Below are 18,270 nucleotides of genomic sequence, written 5' to 3'. Positions count from 1 at the left end.
GTAATCATATGCTCTGTACCATGCTTTTAATACCTTTTAATGTAAATCCCAAAAAAATAAAACAAATTAAAAATAAATAAATGATAAAAAAAAAATATTTTTTCATCTTGCAGTTCATTCATATCAGTTTATATCTAAATATTATGCTCACAAATCATTATTAACATTCTGTATATAATTTTATTTTCTCTCCCCTTTTTTATTATTTTTATTTTTATTTTTTAGCTGAAAAGACGTAGAAAGAAAGAAAGCTGCGGAGGCAGACATTTGCAGCAGTAAGTCTGTGATAGTTTGTCCCTTTTATCAAACATTCCTATAGTTATAATTTGTACAACATTTGTTGTTTCTTAAATTGTTGCACTGTCCAAATACCCACACTTGCCATCTTTGCACTTGACCACTTGAGTGAGCATGATGACCACAAGTGTGTGTCGAACTTTTCATGACCTGATGACTGTGTTTCCCAATCCTGGTCCTGGAGAACCCCAGCACTGCACGGTTTTGGTGTCTCTCTTATCTGACAAACACACTTTTGAGGTCTTGGAGTCTTCACTGATGAGGTGATGAGCTGAATCAGGTGTGTTTGATCAGGGAGACATCTCAAATGTGCAGTGTTGGGCTTCTCCAGGACCAGGATTGGGAGCCACTGCCTTATGGGACACTTATGTGTTTACAGAGATTTTTAATATCTAATTATCAATATTTCACATACTGTACATTGGACAGCTTTCCGTGACCTCTTGTGAGATCTCAGCAAAAAGTCTGACGATTTTAACCAAAACATGATGCATGATGGGATACACTAAGCATTGTATAGTGCTCCGGAGCAGTATTGGAGAGGTTTAGTGTGTGTTAAGGACACTGTGCTTTGGCATTATTAAGACCGGGGACACACACTCTCAAGTGGCCAAGACTGCAAGTGTGGGTATCTGGACATCACAGTCTTAATAATCCAGTTTAACACTTGTATGATATTGTCTCATCTGACACTATCAAAAGAATTGACAGATAATGCTGTTCTTCTTTTTCAATTAATATTGCTCATTAAACATATAATTAAGTTAATTTAAAATAAGACTCAGACCAAAACATTTGATGAGTAAATGTTGATTCAAAAAAACTCTAAACAAATGTACCTGGGAAGAGCTGATCATGGCAAGATTCGCTGAGACTCAGTAATAGCTCTTTTCGTTTTTAGGAAGGTTTGTGAGGGTTGGCTCTTAAAAGAGCTGTTGAGCTCGATATTGTAGACCTGAAAAAGAAGAACAGCATTATCTGCAAACAATCCTGTAAGACAGAAAGGAAAAAAATATTATTAATTACGTGCAACTTGTACATTACACTGGGTTTTGTTTAGACCATAAAAGCAGCCTCTGTAAAGATGCTGTATAATTAAATGTTAAATGCATCCATTATTAAAAGTAAGTAATTAAGTCATATGAATTCTTTTGATAGTGTCAGATGAGACAATATCATACAAGTGTTAAACTGGATTATTAAGACTGTGATGTCCAGATACCCACACTTGCAGTCTTGGCCACTTGAGAGTGTGTGTCCCTGGTCTTAATAATGCCAAAGCACAGCGTCCTTAACACACACTAAACCTCTCCAATACTGCTCCGGAGCACTATACAATGCTTCGTGTATCCCATCATGCATCATGTTTTGGAATAAATCGTCAGACTTTTTGCCGAGATCTCACAAGAGGCACGGAAAGCTGTTCAATGTACAGTATGTGAAATATTGATAATTAGATATTAAAAATCTCTGTAAACACATAAGTGTCCCATAAGGCAGTGGCTCCCAATCCTGGTCCTGGAGAACCCCAACACTGCACATTTGAGATGTCTCCCTGATCAAACACACCTGATTCAGCTCATCACCTCATCAGTGAAGACTCCAAGACCTCAAAAGTGTGTTTGTCAGATAAGAGAGACACCAAAACCGTGCAGTGCTGGGGTTCTCCAGGACCAGGATTGGGAAACACAGTCATCAGGTCATGAAAAGTTCGACACACACTTATGGTCATCATGCTCACTCAAGTGGTCAAGTGCAAAGATGGCAAGTGTGGGTATTTGGACAGTGCAACAGTTTAAGAAACAACAAATGCTGTACAAATTATAACAGCAGGAATGTTTGATAAAAGGGACAAACTATCACAGACTTACTGCTGCAAATGTCTGCCTCCGCAGCTTTCTGTCGTCTCCATTTCTGAAGGAATACCTCTCCAGAAACACCACTGGACTGACTGCTTCTTTTACGTCTTTTCAGCTAAAAATAAAAATAATAAAAAATGGGAGAGAAAATAAAATTGAATTATATACAGAATGTTAATAATGATCTGTGAGCATAATATTTAGATATAAACTGATATAAATGAACTGCAAGATGAATTTTTTTTTTTTTTTTTTTTTAATTTGTTTTATTTTTTTGGGATTTACATTAAAAGGTATTAAAAGCATGGTACAGAGCATATGATTACTGTGATATCTGTCATATAAAAGCACATAAAAACACTAACATTACAGTGATACAAACATAGATGGTTTGGTGATTATTGTATTGTTCTATTGATTATTAATATACCATAGTAAAACTACAGTTACAGTTACTAATGTCCCGTTTACTGTGTTTTAACTTCACATTTCATTTATTACAATTGTAAGTGTCGTGATTAACATGATTTTACTACAAATACAACTTATATCGTTGAACCTGAAATTAATATAAAACAGATGAAGGCACGTCTATGGCACGTGTCTATGGCACGTCACGTGACAGATAGAGTTTAATCACACTAATTAGCAGCTGTGTTTAATTTATTTAAACACAATGAAACTCAAAGACAGCCGCGGATGACCGATATAATACAGCGATTAAACATATGGCGCTAATCTGATTAATAAAAAAGACAGAATACATTTTATAAAAGGCATTAAAAGAGTGTATATACGACTACTCACCCAAACTGTGGAACTGATAGCAAGTATCGCGATGTGTGCTGAATGAGACTTCTTGAACGTGATTTCATAGCGATAAACATCTCATGTCCTTGCGTCGAAATTCTGACGCCAAAAGTTTCCCACTGAAAGCAATGAAGGTCGTAGTGCGTCGATATTCGACGCCGAGAGGCACATTTGGCGTCATAAAAGTGACGCTAGGGGCGCTTGACCATGCTTTGGTTTTTGACGCCTTTGGAGTGAGAATGGGTTGCCATGTTTTATTTTTTAGATTGAATATTTTTTTTCCCATTGGAACAAAAGATAATTCTCTAAGCCAGGCAGCAGATTAAGAGGTCCTATATATTTCTATTTTACAGCTATACACTTTTTTTTACACACTTGCTACAAACATGAGAAACTATACATTGAAGCTACTATAAAAAGTAATTTATAGTACTTACTGCATTAAATCTGTCCATTGTGCACTGAAGATGTGTAAGGCAGTATTTTTAATTATGTGGTTAAATAATATATAACTTAATGGAAAATGCATTGATTTGTAATTAGGATTTATGCCTGGATATGTTCCAAAATGCTCAATAAACTTTACATGTGTATGAAGAGATATAAAAAGATGGATGAATAGTTTCTTTCAGAAAACCCAATTTGCAATTCTTTGCCTGTCAGATACTAGATACAGATATTACAGATACTGGTTTTATCCTTTTTGTGTGTATATCAGAAGGACACTGGAGAAGATGGTAAGCATAATATACACCAAACAAGCATGAATGAAATGGTTGGTCTGCCCTCTTGTGTCTCTTGTGGGAGTGCTTAACACTATAACACTGACCATTTAATGTCCTTCTTGAGCCCTGGCCAGTCTATATCTTTAAATTTAAGCTTCTCAATATCTGTTCCTTCAGGACCTCGAAGTGACCCTGAGATCGTTGTGTCCAAGTTCTTACAACAACAACAAAAATGGATATGAGGCATCAAAGAAACAACACTTCATCTTTAAAAGGGGTGGCATGATTCCTCACTAAAGAGTATATGTGCACAAATTTTAGGCCAAATTGGATACTGCAGGCCAGTGGATTCCAGATTTTTCTTTATTATTCTGAATATTTATGTACCCTCTGCCAAATCACTCCTTGCAACATGAAAAGACTCTTTGGCATGTTGATGTTTCGATGGTTGAGGCAAACACCACCAAACTGAAGCTTCAGGTGTGTGTATAAAAAGTGATGTTCCACTGCAAACAGAGCTTAGACAGGAGTTGTTTTATTCAAATATATATATTAAACTTTCATCACTTTCAAATACACTTTCATCCTTCCAGAGAAAGTGTAATTCTATTATTAGGAATATCTGCCTGTTCTACACATTTGTCAGGTTGTGATTTAATCTATGCTTCTGTTCTACAGGATTTCAAAATGATAAACACATTAACTCTCATATGAAATGTATGAATGGATTGGATAGAGATATTGCAACAATGGGTAAGTTAAGAGACTTTGTAGTAGTTGTGTACAGAAGAACAAAAGACATATCTTTAACCAAAGCATTGTAACGTAATGCAAAAATTGATTTCTGAGCGTCTTCTTTTGAGTTCTCAGTTTTTTTATGGTTCTTTGTGTAGCATGTGCTACAAACGTTTGTAAATGCGGAGGATGTTCTTGCAGTTTGGACAGGTGTGTTTCACATCCTTGCATGAATCCACACAGAACGGGATCCAAAAACAGAGCCAGCAGCTGAAAAAACACAGCAGACAAGCTCTAAATATCAGGAGTCTATGAATTAAATATCAGCGATCTGTGCATACTTACAAAAAGAACACAAGGGTTCCGCAAATTAACCAGGTGAGCAATCCGTTGATATATTCGGTTTCCGTGATGATGTCCGTCATGCAGTGAGAACAGGTAATGCGGCCTGGCGTATCAGTGAGATTCACGACCGCCATCTGGGCAACTGTGTATGTACAAATGTATCTATTAAACATGGAACGAATGCAAATAGAACAGCTAGTGTAAGCTAGTATTTGCACAGTAAACCATTAGAAGGACATTCATCGGATTAACAAATAAACAATTTTAGGGGTTGCAGGGCCATGCCTTTAATTATTAGAGATATTTTAGTAATTATAAGTAGATACTCTCTTTAATTCACAGCTTGAATAAAACCGTTAGAAATAATGGGTCTTGGGTGCTGAAGACTCACCTACAGGGACCATCGTGGGCTGGACAGTGATGGTTGGATGCCCAAACCCATATGGAGGTGGCTGGAAAGGTGCAGCATGTGGACCTGTAAAAGAGCCAAAACACTGGTTAATAACACTGAGTTGTTTGTTTCCTGATTGTTCGGAATCAAGTTCAGAATTTTTACAAACTACTTGAAGAACGTAAGAACGTTAAGCACTTTTAAAACAGGACATTACTTAAGTGACGTGACATTCAGCCAAGTATGGTGACCCTTACTCAGAATTCGTGCCCTGCAATTAACCCATCCAAAGTGCACACACACAGCAGTTAACACACACACTGTGAACACACACCCGGAGCAATGTTCATCATTTATGCTGCGGCGCCCGGGGGGCAGTTGAGGGTTCAGTGCCTTGCTCAAGGGCACCTCAGTCATGGTATTGCCGGCCCGGGACTCAAACACACAACCCTATAGGGTCAGGAGTCAAACTCTCTAACCACTAGGCCACTACTTCCCCTTCAAGTAATGTGTAATGTGTTCAGGATCATTAACATGTTATAATATCCAATTGTGAAGCTTTGGCTGATGGATGGATATTGTGAGGTTCAGCCAAAAAATTAGCTTCATTGCTCTGTGACTCTGAGATGACCAGGAAACCCAAGGCATATTTATTTGTTTTTTTCGAAAACTTTCATTCTTCTGATAACTTCCAGGATGATATATATAAATATATATATATATATATATAAATAATATTTTCCCACTCACACCCATAAATCATAATCTGAGATCACACAAGCCAAAGTCTGTGTTTGTTTTACAGGGAACATCTGAGGTCACAGATTAAAACATCATATATCTGACTTCCTTATAACCCCTTCCATTATACTGATAATACATAATACAATGGGAGTTTCTACAACAAATATCGTTGAATATTGGCTCACATTTTGGGGTTGAGATTCTAAAGTTTTCACTAACTTTAATTACATTGGTGCATAATCATCCTGTTGTTCTTATAAGTGTGACAGAAGTGGAAGGTCAGCTGACCTGCTTGAGGTGGGTATGCTGCCTGCGGTCCAGGGTAGTTTATATCTGTCTGGTCCATATGAGGATTAGAATAATGTGGGGGGGTGTAGTCTTTCTCCATTATCAAAAACCTGTGAGTGCAAAAACATGAAAACAAGGAATTGGAAAATAGACATTTCTTTATATTCGTCATGTCGTTTTCTCTCTTTCCTAATCTTGTTCTGCTAATTTTTCCTTTGCTATAGTTCATAGCACAAACAGCACACACTGTATATATTATCATAATAGCACTGACTTATCAATGCAAATCTCAGTAACATATGAATTTATAATACTTGACATATAACAAAAGCACAGCCTTCACTTCAACTGTGTGCACAGCATGTACCTGTGAGTCTCTGTATGCGTTGTGCTGCTTCTCCTCTCAGTGTACAGCAGGATCTGGACGGCTGTGAGTGTGAGCGAGAGGGTGCGGACAGCAGGCTAGTCATAAATGTGGACATAAAATTACAGATGAAAGGGTACAGACAGGGTTATCTTTTTATCTGGCTAATACACATCAGTTGTGACCAGCCTGTCTGTTTTCCAAGACAAGGAGAGAAAGAAAGCATCATTATAACTTTACAAAGTAATTTTCCCACTTGTTTACATTCTTCCTGTTAATGTTAGAGTGACTGACTTGTGATTTAGATGGCACTGTCCATGAACAGGTTACGTAAGGTTTTTGGCTATTGATAAACTTGTGAAGCTGTTGTTAGATTTTCTTCTTATAGTAACTTAACACGGATGATTAATGTAGTCGACACAATTATAACTGTATTTTTTTTTTAACTTGTCTTCATGCCATGTTGTAAAAACATCCAAATAATGTCACTTCCTGGGTGTCAACATTGTTAAGCAGTTACATGTTATGCAACAGTCATGGAACAGGAATTTACGTTTGGTTGTTGAAAAATGACAAAATATTCACATTTGATGTGCCTCCTGTTTTTCATTGTTAATTTTGTTTCATTTTTTTATAAATAGCCTGTTTGTGTAGTACCATATGCTGATTATAAACCACTTAATCGTGTTCTGATTTAATTTAAATGGTTTGATTCCTTTCTGATTATTTTTGTAGTGTGTTCATACACTGCTTATATGTAATCTGAGACCAGATTTGTGACCTTCCTGCAGTCGAGTTCCTCTCTTCTGCTTCTTTTGGTTGATGTACACACACTGTAAATGCATTGTTATATTTTGCTCTGTGAGTTATTCTAATTGCTCGTAAAACTTTAATGTGATACTGCACCCTTTGAAGAAGTTTCCATTAACCCAGTGAAACCCAGTTCTTCTGCTGGTTTTCATCATACTGCTCAACATCACCATCACAGCAGAGAGAGACCTGATAAAGAGTTACAAGAACACAGTTGAAGAGCTCAATCAAACCATCAACCGCTTACAGGACAATCACACTGATCTAATGACTGAAAAACACCAACTGCAGAAAAACTTCAACTCTTTGAGTCAGAAGAACCTGGTGCTGGAGACCAGAGTCAATGATCTCACTGCTGAGAAAAAACAGTTACAGAGAGATTTTGACTCTTTGAATAAGAAGGGCCTAGTTAATTTCTTCATGTCCACTGAGTTGAGCTGGTCTGACAGCAGACAGTACTGCAGGGATCGTGGAGCTGATCTGGTCATTATCAACACTGAAGAGAAGCAGGTGAGTTTGTGTGAGAGTCTGTTAATGAATGAGAGCAATCACACTTAGGCCCCGTTTACACGATGGGAAAACGCAGATATTTCCCTGCGTTTTGGCCTGTCATTTACACGAAAACGCCGTTTTTATCCCTGAAAACGATTATTTCTAAAAACTCCGGCCAAAGTGGAGATTTCTGAAAACGCCGGTTATGTGTTGCCGTGTCAACTGGGAGAAACGGGGTTTTAGGTTCTCAAACGTCACCTTATGCGCCAGAAAATGCTTAACGTCATGTGAGCCCCCTATGTTTAGAGTTTGTTTGGGTAACGTTACTGTTTGATCATGGATGCTGTTAAGGTGGTACTCATTTTTACGTTTGTGCAAACGCTTTTGGTCTGTTTGCATTTGCAAACACAACTGCTGTATTATATCGAGGAGCAGAGGCTAACCTCGCGCCATGTCTGTGTTGTTTTGAAAGGAACAGGAAGTTGCTCGATTTTGAGGATTCTGATTGGCTTGCATGGCTTTATTCTTCTCCCTACACTGCTGCCCATAGGTTTGGAATAGTTATGATAGCGCGACACGACGGCGTATTTATGCGGGTTGATGTAAACGACAACTTTTTTGAAAACGATGTTGTGTGCACGATGTTATTTTTGAAAACGGAGGGGGGAAATATTCGTTTCTCTAAATACCCGGCTATGTGTAAATGTGGCATTATTCCTGTTGTTCTTCACACAGAGGTTCATAACTTCATTAGTCAGTGAGAGAGTGTGGATTGGTTTGTCTGACACAGAGAACGAGGACGTCATGAAATGGGTGGATAATTCAACACTGAAACAAAGGTAAGAGCTAAACATCACTGTGTGTTTATTTTAGTCTTTGATTCTCATTATAAAATCACAACGTTAAGAAGAAAGCAGAAGAGAAAACTCTTCCACAAACAACACAAACACCGTTAAATAAATGTTACTGTAAATTATACAAAGAAAACTCTTATTCTCTCCTGCTCCAGCTTCTGTACTACTTTAGTTTACTCTTGAAACATACTATTATACTGAGTATTGTTGATTTCATAAATTTGTGCTCCTGAAAATCTGAACATTTAATTCATGTTGTTTAGGTTTTGGTTCAAAGGTCAGCCAAACAACTATGATGGAAATCAGGACTGTATTGAACTGAATTATGAAAGAGAGAAGCCGGGATGGACACCACTGAACAGCTGGAATGATTTTTCATGCTCTGCAAAGAAAAAGGGGATTTGTGAGAAATAGGGTTCATCTTGTCTTATGGTTGTGCTTTTATTATCTAATATAATCATTCTAATTGTAATCACATAAGTTCTGATTGAGGTCCCTGCCTTTGAAATTTGTTTGAAGGGAAATGTCAAAATGTCATTTTCTTATTGCTATAATAATCTATTTCTCATGATATCGAGCATCGCGTTAGTTCAGTCAGGCCATGTTAGTCACGCTTGCATCAGCTGACAGTCAGCTGTTCCTGTTCCTGACACCTATCACCTGCGGTCTATTTAAATTCCCATTATTCAGTGTCTCTTCCATCGCATTGCTGCTTGCAATTAACTCCCTCCTCCAACCCCAACTCCACCAACTGAACCTGTAATCCAATCTAACTTGTTCTTTCTTTACAGTCTCTTCATTGGAAGCAGTCTCTATCACATTTTGTTTACAACTCATGTAATTGTGACTTGTAATTATGTATGCTTATAATAGTTCTGTTCTGTACCCCAGGGGGGTTTGTCTTGCTGCTCTGCCTGCTCTGTCCGAGCATGGCTGCATGGACAGGCGTGTGGAGTGTTGCCCAGAACATAACCATACCGCCAACACTAACTGTATGATAAATATACTTGACGGAAGTGGTCCTGATTGAAGTGAATTTGGTGATCTGGGACACAAAACCTCTGATTTGTTCATGTTTTGCTGCATCACAAGCAGCTCTATATTAATATGATCTTAGTTCAGCTGTCATGATCTCATTTGTTGATCTGAAGTGTTGAGGAGACAATCACAGTAAACTACAGAAATCTAAAGTGTCCAGATTACTCTGATTCACTTTCTTATTCTTTTATTGAGTGTATGTGTTTTTTGAGTTGAACTGATTTCTGTTTGAATAAAATGCTAAATTTCTATCATTAACAGAGTAAACTGTGCATTTTTGTGTTCATTTCACACTTCATTATTGTGTATCTGCTTTATTGCTCTGTTTCCTTCAGTCCAGCAGGATGCAGCACAGAGCAGGTTTATCAGACTGAACTGATCAGAGAGGAAGAGGAACAGCAGAGCCAGCATTTTATTCTGCCAATTTATTGATTTTTTTTTTATCTTTCAATCATTAAAAAAAACTTTTAAATCATGTTTAAACACACTCTCACACTGATATTGTTAAGCCTGTAGTGTTCTCCTTGTTTTCCTGTTTCTGACCCTGTACCTCTTCCTTGTTTTTGGTTGTTTGTTGACTACTTATTCCTCACCGCCTCATGGGTCAGTTAGAGAATGGAAATGTCTTTCAAGATGGTTTAACGTTTAACTGGTCACAGGCTGGAGGACAGAGAAGTGAGCATCAGTTTGAGTAGTGAGAAGCACCCAGTGCACTTGCTGCTCCGTTTCCTGTTTAAGGTTGTTTGAGTCCATTTGAGCGAATAAAGACTCTTTTTGGATAAAACCACTTTAAAACCACCAGCTTGGGAGACCAGCCAAAGCAACCGATTATCTTAGGCTAGTTTTAGCTGTATCCCCATAGAGAGTTTTTAAGCTTTGCTCTGGCAGTAGACAGTTTAAATAGGCCTACACCATAAGTCTTATTGTATAAAAGTTTTCACCCCCTCAATGAAAGTCTATGGGATTTTAGGTGGTTTTGATAGTCTGGTTTACAAAAAATGTAAGCTGGATCAATTAGAAAAGTTATAGCAGTATCTTAGTTTGGTGGTTGTCTAGAAGGAGAAAAGTTTTAAAATTTGGTCTTAGAAGAAGAAGAAGAAGAAAAAGAAGAAGAAGATGAAGATGATGAAGAAGAAGAAGTGTCAATAGGATTTCAGTAAGTTGGCTTTTTCAAGCTTAATTATCAGGCCTTTGGTGCCCTTTGCAGGCATTAGGCATAATCATGCAAAATGATGTTGATGCTTTAGTTCATAATCCAGTTTGGCGCCGATACACCAGCAGTTGATTACTTTAACCAGCACCTTAGTAGACAGATCAGGGGGTGTACCCTATAGTAGGGGTGTAGACTATATAGTTTAGAGATATTTCTAAATAAGTCTGAGAAATGTATGCAATTGAAAAATTGTCACAAAAGCCAAAGTATAGTTTTACTTATTTAATTTGCCTTGCTCAGATTATTGAATCTTATGTACATACAACATCAGAAAAACATGCAAAGTATCAATACAAATGAAAGCCATATAAAAGTACATATAAAAATACCAAATATGTATAGGAAAAGTCAATATACAAAAAAATAAATAAATATATGGGGGGGGGGGGGCACAAATTATTAAATGCCAAGAGTGTGCAAAGCAGTAATCAAAGCAAAAGGTGGCTACTTTGAAGAACCTAGAATATGACATATTTTCAGTTGTTTCACACTTTTTTGTTATGTATATAATTCCACATGTGTTAATTCATAGTTTTGATGCCTTCAGTGTGACTCTACAATTTTCATAGTCATGAAAATAAAGAAAACTCTTTGAATGAGAAGGTGTGTCCAAACTTTTGGTCTGTACTGTATATACTGAAATAACATATTTCTAGAGTCATAAAAATGGTTAGATATCTAAGCCCAGCTATTTTAAACAGTTTGATCAGAGTCTAGGGTTACTATTAGGCATAAAAAACCTTATGCAACATTTATAGGAACATTGAGATAAAATAATAAACTAATAAAAAATTAATTTTTGTAAAAAATAACATCACATTTTTATATTAATGTATCAAGTATTACAACATTGTATTGTGTTTTTTTTCTGTAACATTTGAATGTTTAATTTATGGAAATATTTTGTCATTACAACATTTTATTGTCATTTTCACTAGCAACTGCAATTGGATTTATATTCTATAGTTACCTAAGTTCACTGTTGTCCCACCGGTCACTATTGTGACCATCAACACGTTTACTCATTCTATGACCACACTCAACAAAATTAAATATATGTGTATTCATATATTAATACTAGACACTCTAAAGATCATGTGTACCAAAAATATGTGTTATATATTTATGTTAAGACACTTTATTAGCCTTTAGTTTTGGAGATTTGATGCAGCCATCATCTTCTCAAGGTGCGAACAGGAAATAAACTGATCTATAGTCATGTGACAGTTTGCACTAATCATGTGGAAATTTTTAATAAAGTAAAATAAATAAACCAGTGTCTACTGTAGCATTAGCTGATCGGGGTTGACTTTTATAATGAAGGTTCGTGTCTTGTGTGTATAATGGAAAAATATTTGAGTGACATTTAGTTGTCTATAAATGTAAGCATTAACCAAACACACACAAAACAATCATTAGAAATTAATTAAAAAAGATATAAATAAACATGCACTCAATTTTGAATGGGATGTATTTGTTTTGTAGATTACATTTACTAGACTACACTGACATTTGCAATTGATTTGTAAAAGTGTCATGCATGTATCGGGGGTGCTTCTCAATATCCCTACTCGTCTCCTCGCTCCTCCGTCCTCCATCCTATGACCCGGAAACCGATCGAACACAGCCATCTTGAAGGACATCTCAATTCTCTAATTGCACCACGAGGAGACGAGGATCGAGGAGGGAGGAGGCTTCATGAGGAAGGATGAGCGAGGATACACAGGTGTATCCTATGCGGAAGTATTTTATCGACTTAACGTGACGCACGTATAAATTCTCCTCCCCCTTCACATCTGTTGTAACAATTTTTATTTATATTTTACCTTTTCACTTCAAATAAACCATGCATGTCATATATTTCAAACAGGGTATCTTGCTTTATTAATATTTATTATGAATGTCTTAATTAACAAACTTTAACAACATAAGGGCAGATCCCTTTAATTACAGCTGATGACACTTTGAAGTAACGCTGAAGGGAGCGAGGATAAATCATTTCACTTGATTCAAGTCCTCCATCCTCACGTCTTTTCCTTGCGTCCTTCCCTCGCATCCTGAAAAGGTGGAGCTAAGACACGAGGAAAGGAAGCGAGGAAAGGAAACGAGGATGCACAAATATGAATTGAGAAGCACCCCTGGTCTGTGCTCGTGTGGCATTTACATGGTTTTGTCCAGCAGCTGTCGCCAGTGTAACGCGTTCAGAATTAATTCGTTTCTGAAAGCCTTTTTGTTCTTTTTAGCTCCGATTCAAACTTTAGATCAGTCCTTGAAAGCTGTTTTTTGGAGAACATAGACCTATGTCTGTGTGTTTGCAGAGAAAATGTGCGTCTTGTCACAGTTCTAATAAATCAGGCGTACACATGATCATGCAATATGCATGCTGTATATGCATACACAGCAATATGGTTACTTTACAGGTACAACAAAGCATAACAAATTGTCTTTACCTTTTCAATTTTTATGCAGTTTCCAACACCTCTGTCTCTCATAAACAGATGAAAATATATTATTATATCTGTATAATTATTTATGAGCTTAGCTGTAGGTCTGCATATGGAGATGAAAACGCACATCTCTAGCTCATTGTTCTCTTTTGTTTTTTTTTTAAACTCCTCTTGATATGAGATCTGCAGAAGATGAAAGCATTAAGTAAATGAAAACTCGTCATATCCTGAAGGATGCTTGTCTAGAGAGAAAGAGTGGAGCAGATGTACAATATTGTTTTGGAGTATGTGTGTGTGTGGCCAGGGGTTATAACCTCTATTTCTCTGTTTTACAAACACAAACATACACCATTGTATTTCCATCCAAGTGAGGGCATCCAATTCACATCTACCGGTACTATAAGATAAAAAACAGACTAACTCTAACACTAAAATAAGAGGCTACTCTTGGCATTATTAGATATGAGTTGTGGCATCATTTTGTAGTATTTATGGGCCTTAAATCATGTTGAGGCTGTGCCCAGAATATGGTTTAATCTTTATGCTTTTCTTCTTAGGCCATTTCTGGAAATTTCATTCCCATTAGGATAATAAAATGTACACACACAAGCACAGAGTTAATTGTCGGTGTAAGGCATTCGCTAAATGTTGCTCAGCTCATGCTCATTCACTGTGTGATTCAACACTGTTGTCAAAAAAGACAATCACTTGCTGTGCAACAGCAAGAGCTCGAATGTGCTCACCAACTCACACGGCTGTTGAACATTTTCATTCCTTGTCACAAATACGTGCTTGATCATTCATTCATTTTAGTTAATGCAGTATTTTGTGTAAACTAGACTTTTTGCAGTTTCTGTAAAATGTCCTTTGAACGCTCTGAAACTAGTAAAACATTTTTTAAACCGTTAGAATACTGTTGGACTAAAATGATGTATGTTTTTTTTCTGCTAAAGAAATCAGAAATTCAACATTATGAAATAAAAAGTTATATTTATAGCTAAATTCTGAGATACTAAATCATAATTATAAGATAAAAAGGCAACACAAGTCAAAATTACACATACTAAGTCATAATTCTGATTTCAGTCATAATTAGTCATAAAAAGTCATATTTAAGAGATAAAAAGTTAATCATGACAGAAAATTTGTATGTCATGATGGCTTCTTAGTAAGTCATAATTTTGATATTTTATCTAATAATTAAGATTTAGTATGTCGTCTTTTCGACTTTTTATGTCATAATAATGATTTAGCAGTGAAGAAAGAAAAAACCTGAAAGAGTTCCTGTTTCCACTGAGACCCAGACAGTTTATATTGGATTTAATCATCTTAAAGGTCTAAGTATGGGTCCTTGGTAATTAGTGTCAATTCAATCACTGATTATCTCATTAAGAAGCTTCTAAAGCAGCAGCAGACTATATAAATACAGCTTAAACACCTTCAAAACCCTCTTCATACAGTAGATGAAGAATCAGCAGAGTACATATGATAACATCTGTGTATGAGCCACGCATGAAACAGCACATTCTGCCTGCGATTGTGCTGAGCCTTTCAGCTCAGGAATCATGGGAACTGCATGATCCTGATTGGTCAGTTCAACGTGTGTATATGAATAATTCATTTTTGATGAGCTCGGTTGTAAGTGCAGAATAGACTGTGCCGTGAGAAACGGAGGAGTGTGAGAGAGATAAAAACGAGGCATGGTGTGGGTGGATGGGTGAATGGAGCTCTGAAGGTTGTGCTGTGCTTCGCATAGAGCCCTCTGTTCTCCGTTTGATTGAGTCACAGAAAGTTCTCCATCCATCTATCCATGCTGCATTTTGAAACATGATTATCATTATGCAAATAGTTCATATTTAACTATGCCATGCTTTTTGAGTGAGAAATCTTACCTTACATATTTCATTGATGTATGACTGACAAATATAAATATTACGAAGTTTATTCATTTATGTTAAAACAGTATAATCCAAATGTATCTGAACACCCATTTTTGGACGCAAGCTTTCCTCTCTTTAAACACAGTGTTTGGACTTTTCTATGTTCCTTCCCCTTAGAGCCTCCAAGTGGATGTTTATTCTGATAGACAGGATGGTCCGAAGCTTCATACAGAATTTCTCATCAAAGTCAATACTGTGACTGCAAGGGCCTCAGTGACACATGAGGCCCGTGTGTGTGTGTGTGTGTGTGTGTGTGAGTGTGTGTTTTCTAGGCTGCTCACTTCACTTCAAAACCTCTCATTCTAACCTCTTTCCTCGCTCTCAACTTCAAAGCCCTCATTCATATTTCTGTCTGCATTTATTATTGTCACTGCCAGGTTTGAAATCGTACTACCCACACTATTTCTGCAGTACAGCATGTGTGGTGTGCACTATATGCAAAACTAATGTATGCATGGAATAACAAAAAAACTGCTAATTTATGCATTAACTAATGCACAATTTACCTTTAATTTTTATATCATCAGCTGTGATTTTAATGCAATTTGACAAAAATTGGCAAATTTGGCAAAACAACTGGCAGCTTTTCGAATGTGTGCGAGTCATTTTCCTTATCATAAACCTCATTTACAAATTAAAGCCTTATCATAATCCCCTGAGATAAGAACTCTAATTTCACAGGGATATAGACAGAACGATTCAACATCTTACGCCCATGTGTGTTTATTTTTATAACACGACTGGCACTTTCAATTGGCTTGCATTTTTTAGTTATAGTTAATTCTACGTAGTATAACTTTCAAAGAAACATACTTTTCATTAAGATTGATTTATGCTTGTTATATTTTTTCCCCCACAGAAGGCCAAATGGGATGTTATATCAGTACACTTACACAAACATTTCTGCATTTTACATGTGCATTATTTGCTCTTTTTATTTGCTCTTCCAGCACAGCCGTGGGGTGCGCTCGGGAGACTTTGAGACCCCCTGCTGTAAAACACTTTTGGATCAAAAGGTGTCTGAGAAAACTCACAAGTGCACAAGGATGCAGATTCAGAAACACTCACTCACAGAGATGACCGATGTATTGAGTGAGGAGGATGATGCAGATTCACACAAACACACGTAACATGTCATACAGTTTCTGACTTTGTGGGAGGCTCTAATAGACACTGATATGCAACCTCTACTATACGAACACAATGTGCAGATTTTTGTAATTCCAGGTTCAGAGGTCTGTGATCAATTTCCTGTTGTACTTCATTCTTTTCTAGTGCTATTTAAAGCTTTTCTAGAAATATTGACCAAAACGTTTCCATATGGTTTTACTCCTTATGTAAAAACACTTGACAGAAACTTAGCGCCCAGAGACCTCCAGACGCAACGAATTCAGCACAGTTCAGCGAGCATGTCATAAACATGTGATCGTGAGAACCATTAGCTGTGTGACACACGTGCTTTCTTGCATGTCATGAATCTGTCCTCACTTCTGATAACACTGTGGACTGGTATTGAATGACTCTAATTTGTATTGTAGACACACAGACAAACAGTTTGTCCTGCTGCTGTAAACAGCATATGAATGTTATTAATGGACCTCTGAGAGTCGCCTTTAAAAGTGTGAAGGCATTCTAATTGATTCACTATTTAGTTTTTATTCAGTGCTAAAAATAGCCGTGACATGTTAGTACGGTCTCATGACCTCGTGGTGGGTTTCCATGCTCTCCGAGGTGTAATAGACTCATTGGATTCCCCAGTGATGGGCTACATGTGTGTAACTGAGCCACAGCTATACTGAAACATGGGAATGGCACACACAGAGAGAGTCTGACTGGAAAGGGCATGTAGGAAGAGGTTGTGGGAAGCCACGAGTGCCTACAGAATAATAGAAATTGGCACAACTGCCACCGGCCAGAATCTGTCTGGAGGAAACAAGCATTACAGTTTTTATGGAGTTTTTATTTATTTTAATGTGTAATGTGTTTTACTTTCCACAGTCTATAGTACTTCAGTGAGAAAAACAGTCTGAATTGAAGTTATTATAGAGGTTACTGTAGAGCTTAAGAACCAGTAATGGAAGAGAGGATGTAAATCAATCTCAAACTCGATTCTTGGAGAGCCACAGCTCTGCAGCGTTTAGCTCCGACTCACACCTGACTGGTAGTTTCTAATGATCCTGAAGACCTTGACTAGCGGGATCAGGTGTATTTGATTATTGTTGGAGCAAGACTGTGCAGAGCTGTGGCCCTACAGGAGTTGAGTTTCAGACCACTGCTCTAAAGAATGGGCTGCAGACTGACTTAAAGGAACACAAAGTTAAAAGCTATAGCATATTAGATTGTGTGTCTTTTCATTTTGAAGTTATTGTTATTCGTTATGTATCTCTTTTTTTAAAAAAAAAAACTGCACTCTAGAGAATGACATCATATCCTGTTCATCACAACGAAACACTGTTAACATGCTGGAACTGAAGGCAGAAGAAAATGAAAGTCCTATCATTCCACGATGGGGTGAACACATCCTCCCCTTTGTTGCCATCTCAACGACCATCAATATCATCTTTTCGCTCTGCTGAATATTTCATTACTGTTTCTCAGTCCGTGTCACTCCAGAAGCTTTCTGCCAAGAAAGAGGGAGAGCGAGGGAGATCATGCCCTTCTGTCCTTCTTATCTGAGGTATACCTGCTGGCTGACACTCACGGACACATTCCTCATCCCTCCATCCGTCCATCCGTCCATCCATCCATCCATCCATCCATCCATCCCTCCATCCGTCCATCCATCTATCTATCGTTAAATGTAAAGTGTTTGTTAACACCACTTTAACATAAAATAATAAACTTAACTGGATGAATATTTGTCAGTCATACATGAAACAATTTTTTGTTTGCATATGTTTGATTTGATTTTTGATTTC

The 18,270-nt window shown here is 37.2% G+C and overlaps 2 protein-coding genes and 1 long non-coding RNA gene across 3 annotated transcripts; 1 reads left to right on the top strand and 2 right to left on the bottom strand.

Annotated features, from left to right (window-relative positions):
* Positions 1-1,142: 1,142 nt before the first annotated feature.
* On the bottom strand, positions 1,143-3,223 carry LOC132142034 (uncharacterized). The gene is made up of 3 exons (XR_009434010.1): positions 2,964-3,223; positions 2,169-2,271; positions 1,143-1,287 (listed from the first exon to the last, which is right to left on the bottom strand). It is a non-coding gene; the product is annotated as an uncharacterized LOC132142034 (long non-coding RNA).
* Positions 3,224-4,203: 980 nt separating this feature from the next.
* Positions 4,204-6,704, bottom strand: LOC132142033 (lipopolysaccharide-induced tumor necrosis factor-alpha factor homolog). The gene is made up of 5 exons (XM_059551672.1): positions 6,562-6,704; positions 6,195-6,304; positions 5,163-5,246; positions 4,772-4,913; positions 4,204-4,696 (listed from the first exon to the last, which is right to left on the bottom strand). Exons 2-5 carry the CDS (start codon positions 6,292-6,294, stop codon positions 4,591-4,593), a joined length of 432 nt encoding a protein of 143 aa, XP_059407655.1. The 5' UTR covers positions 6,295-6,304; positions 6,562-6,704; the 3' UTR covers positions 4,204-4,590.
* Positions 6,576-9,275, top strand: LOC132141715 (CD209 antigen-like protein D). The gene is made up of 4 exons (XM_059551377.1): positions 6,576-6,642; positions 7,502-7,878; positions 8,596-8,699; positions 8,978-9,275. Exons 1-4 carry the CDS (start codon positions 6,576-6,578, stop codon positions 9,126-9,128), a joined length of 699 nt encoding a protein of 232 aa, XP_059407360.1. The 3' UTR covers positions 9,129-9,275.
* Positions 9,276-18,270: the final 8,995 nt, after the last annotated feature.

Source organism: Carassius carassius, chromosome 6 (genome assembly GCF_963082965.1).
Source record: "Carassius carassius chromosome 6, fCarCar2.1, whole genome shotgun sequence".
Classification (NCBI taxonomy): domain Eukaryota; kingdom Metazoa; phylum Chordata; class Actinopteri; order Cypriniformes; family Cyprinidae; genus Carassius; species Carassius carassius.
The sequence above is the reverse complement of the archived record's forward strand: the minus strand, read 5'-3'. Positions and strand labels throughout refer to the sequence as shown.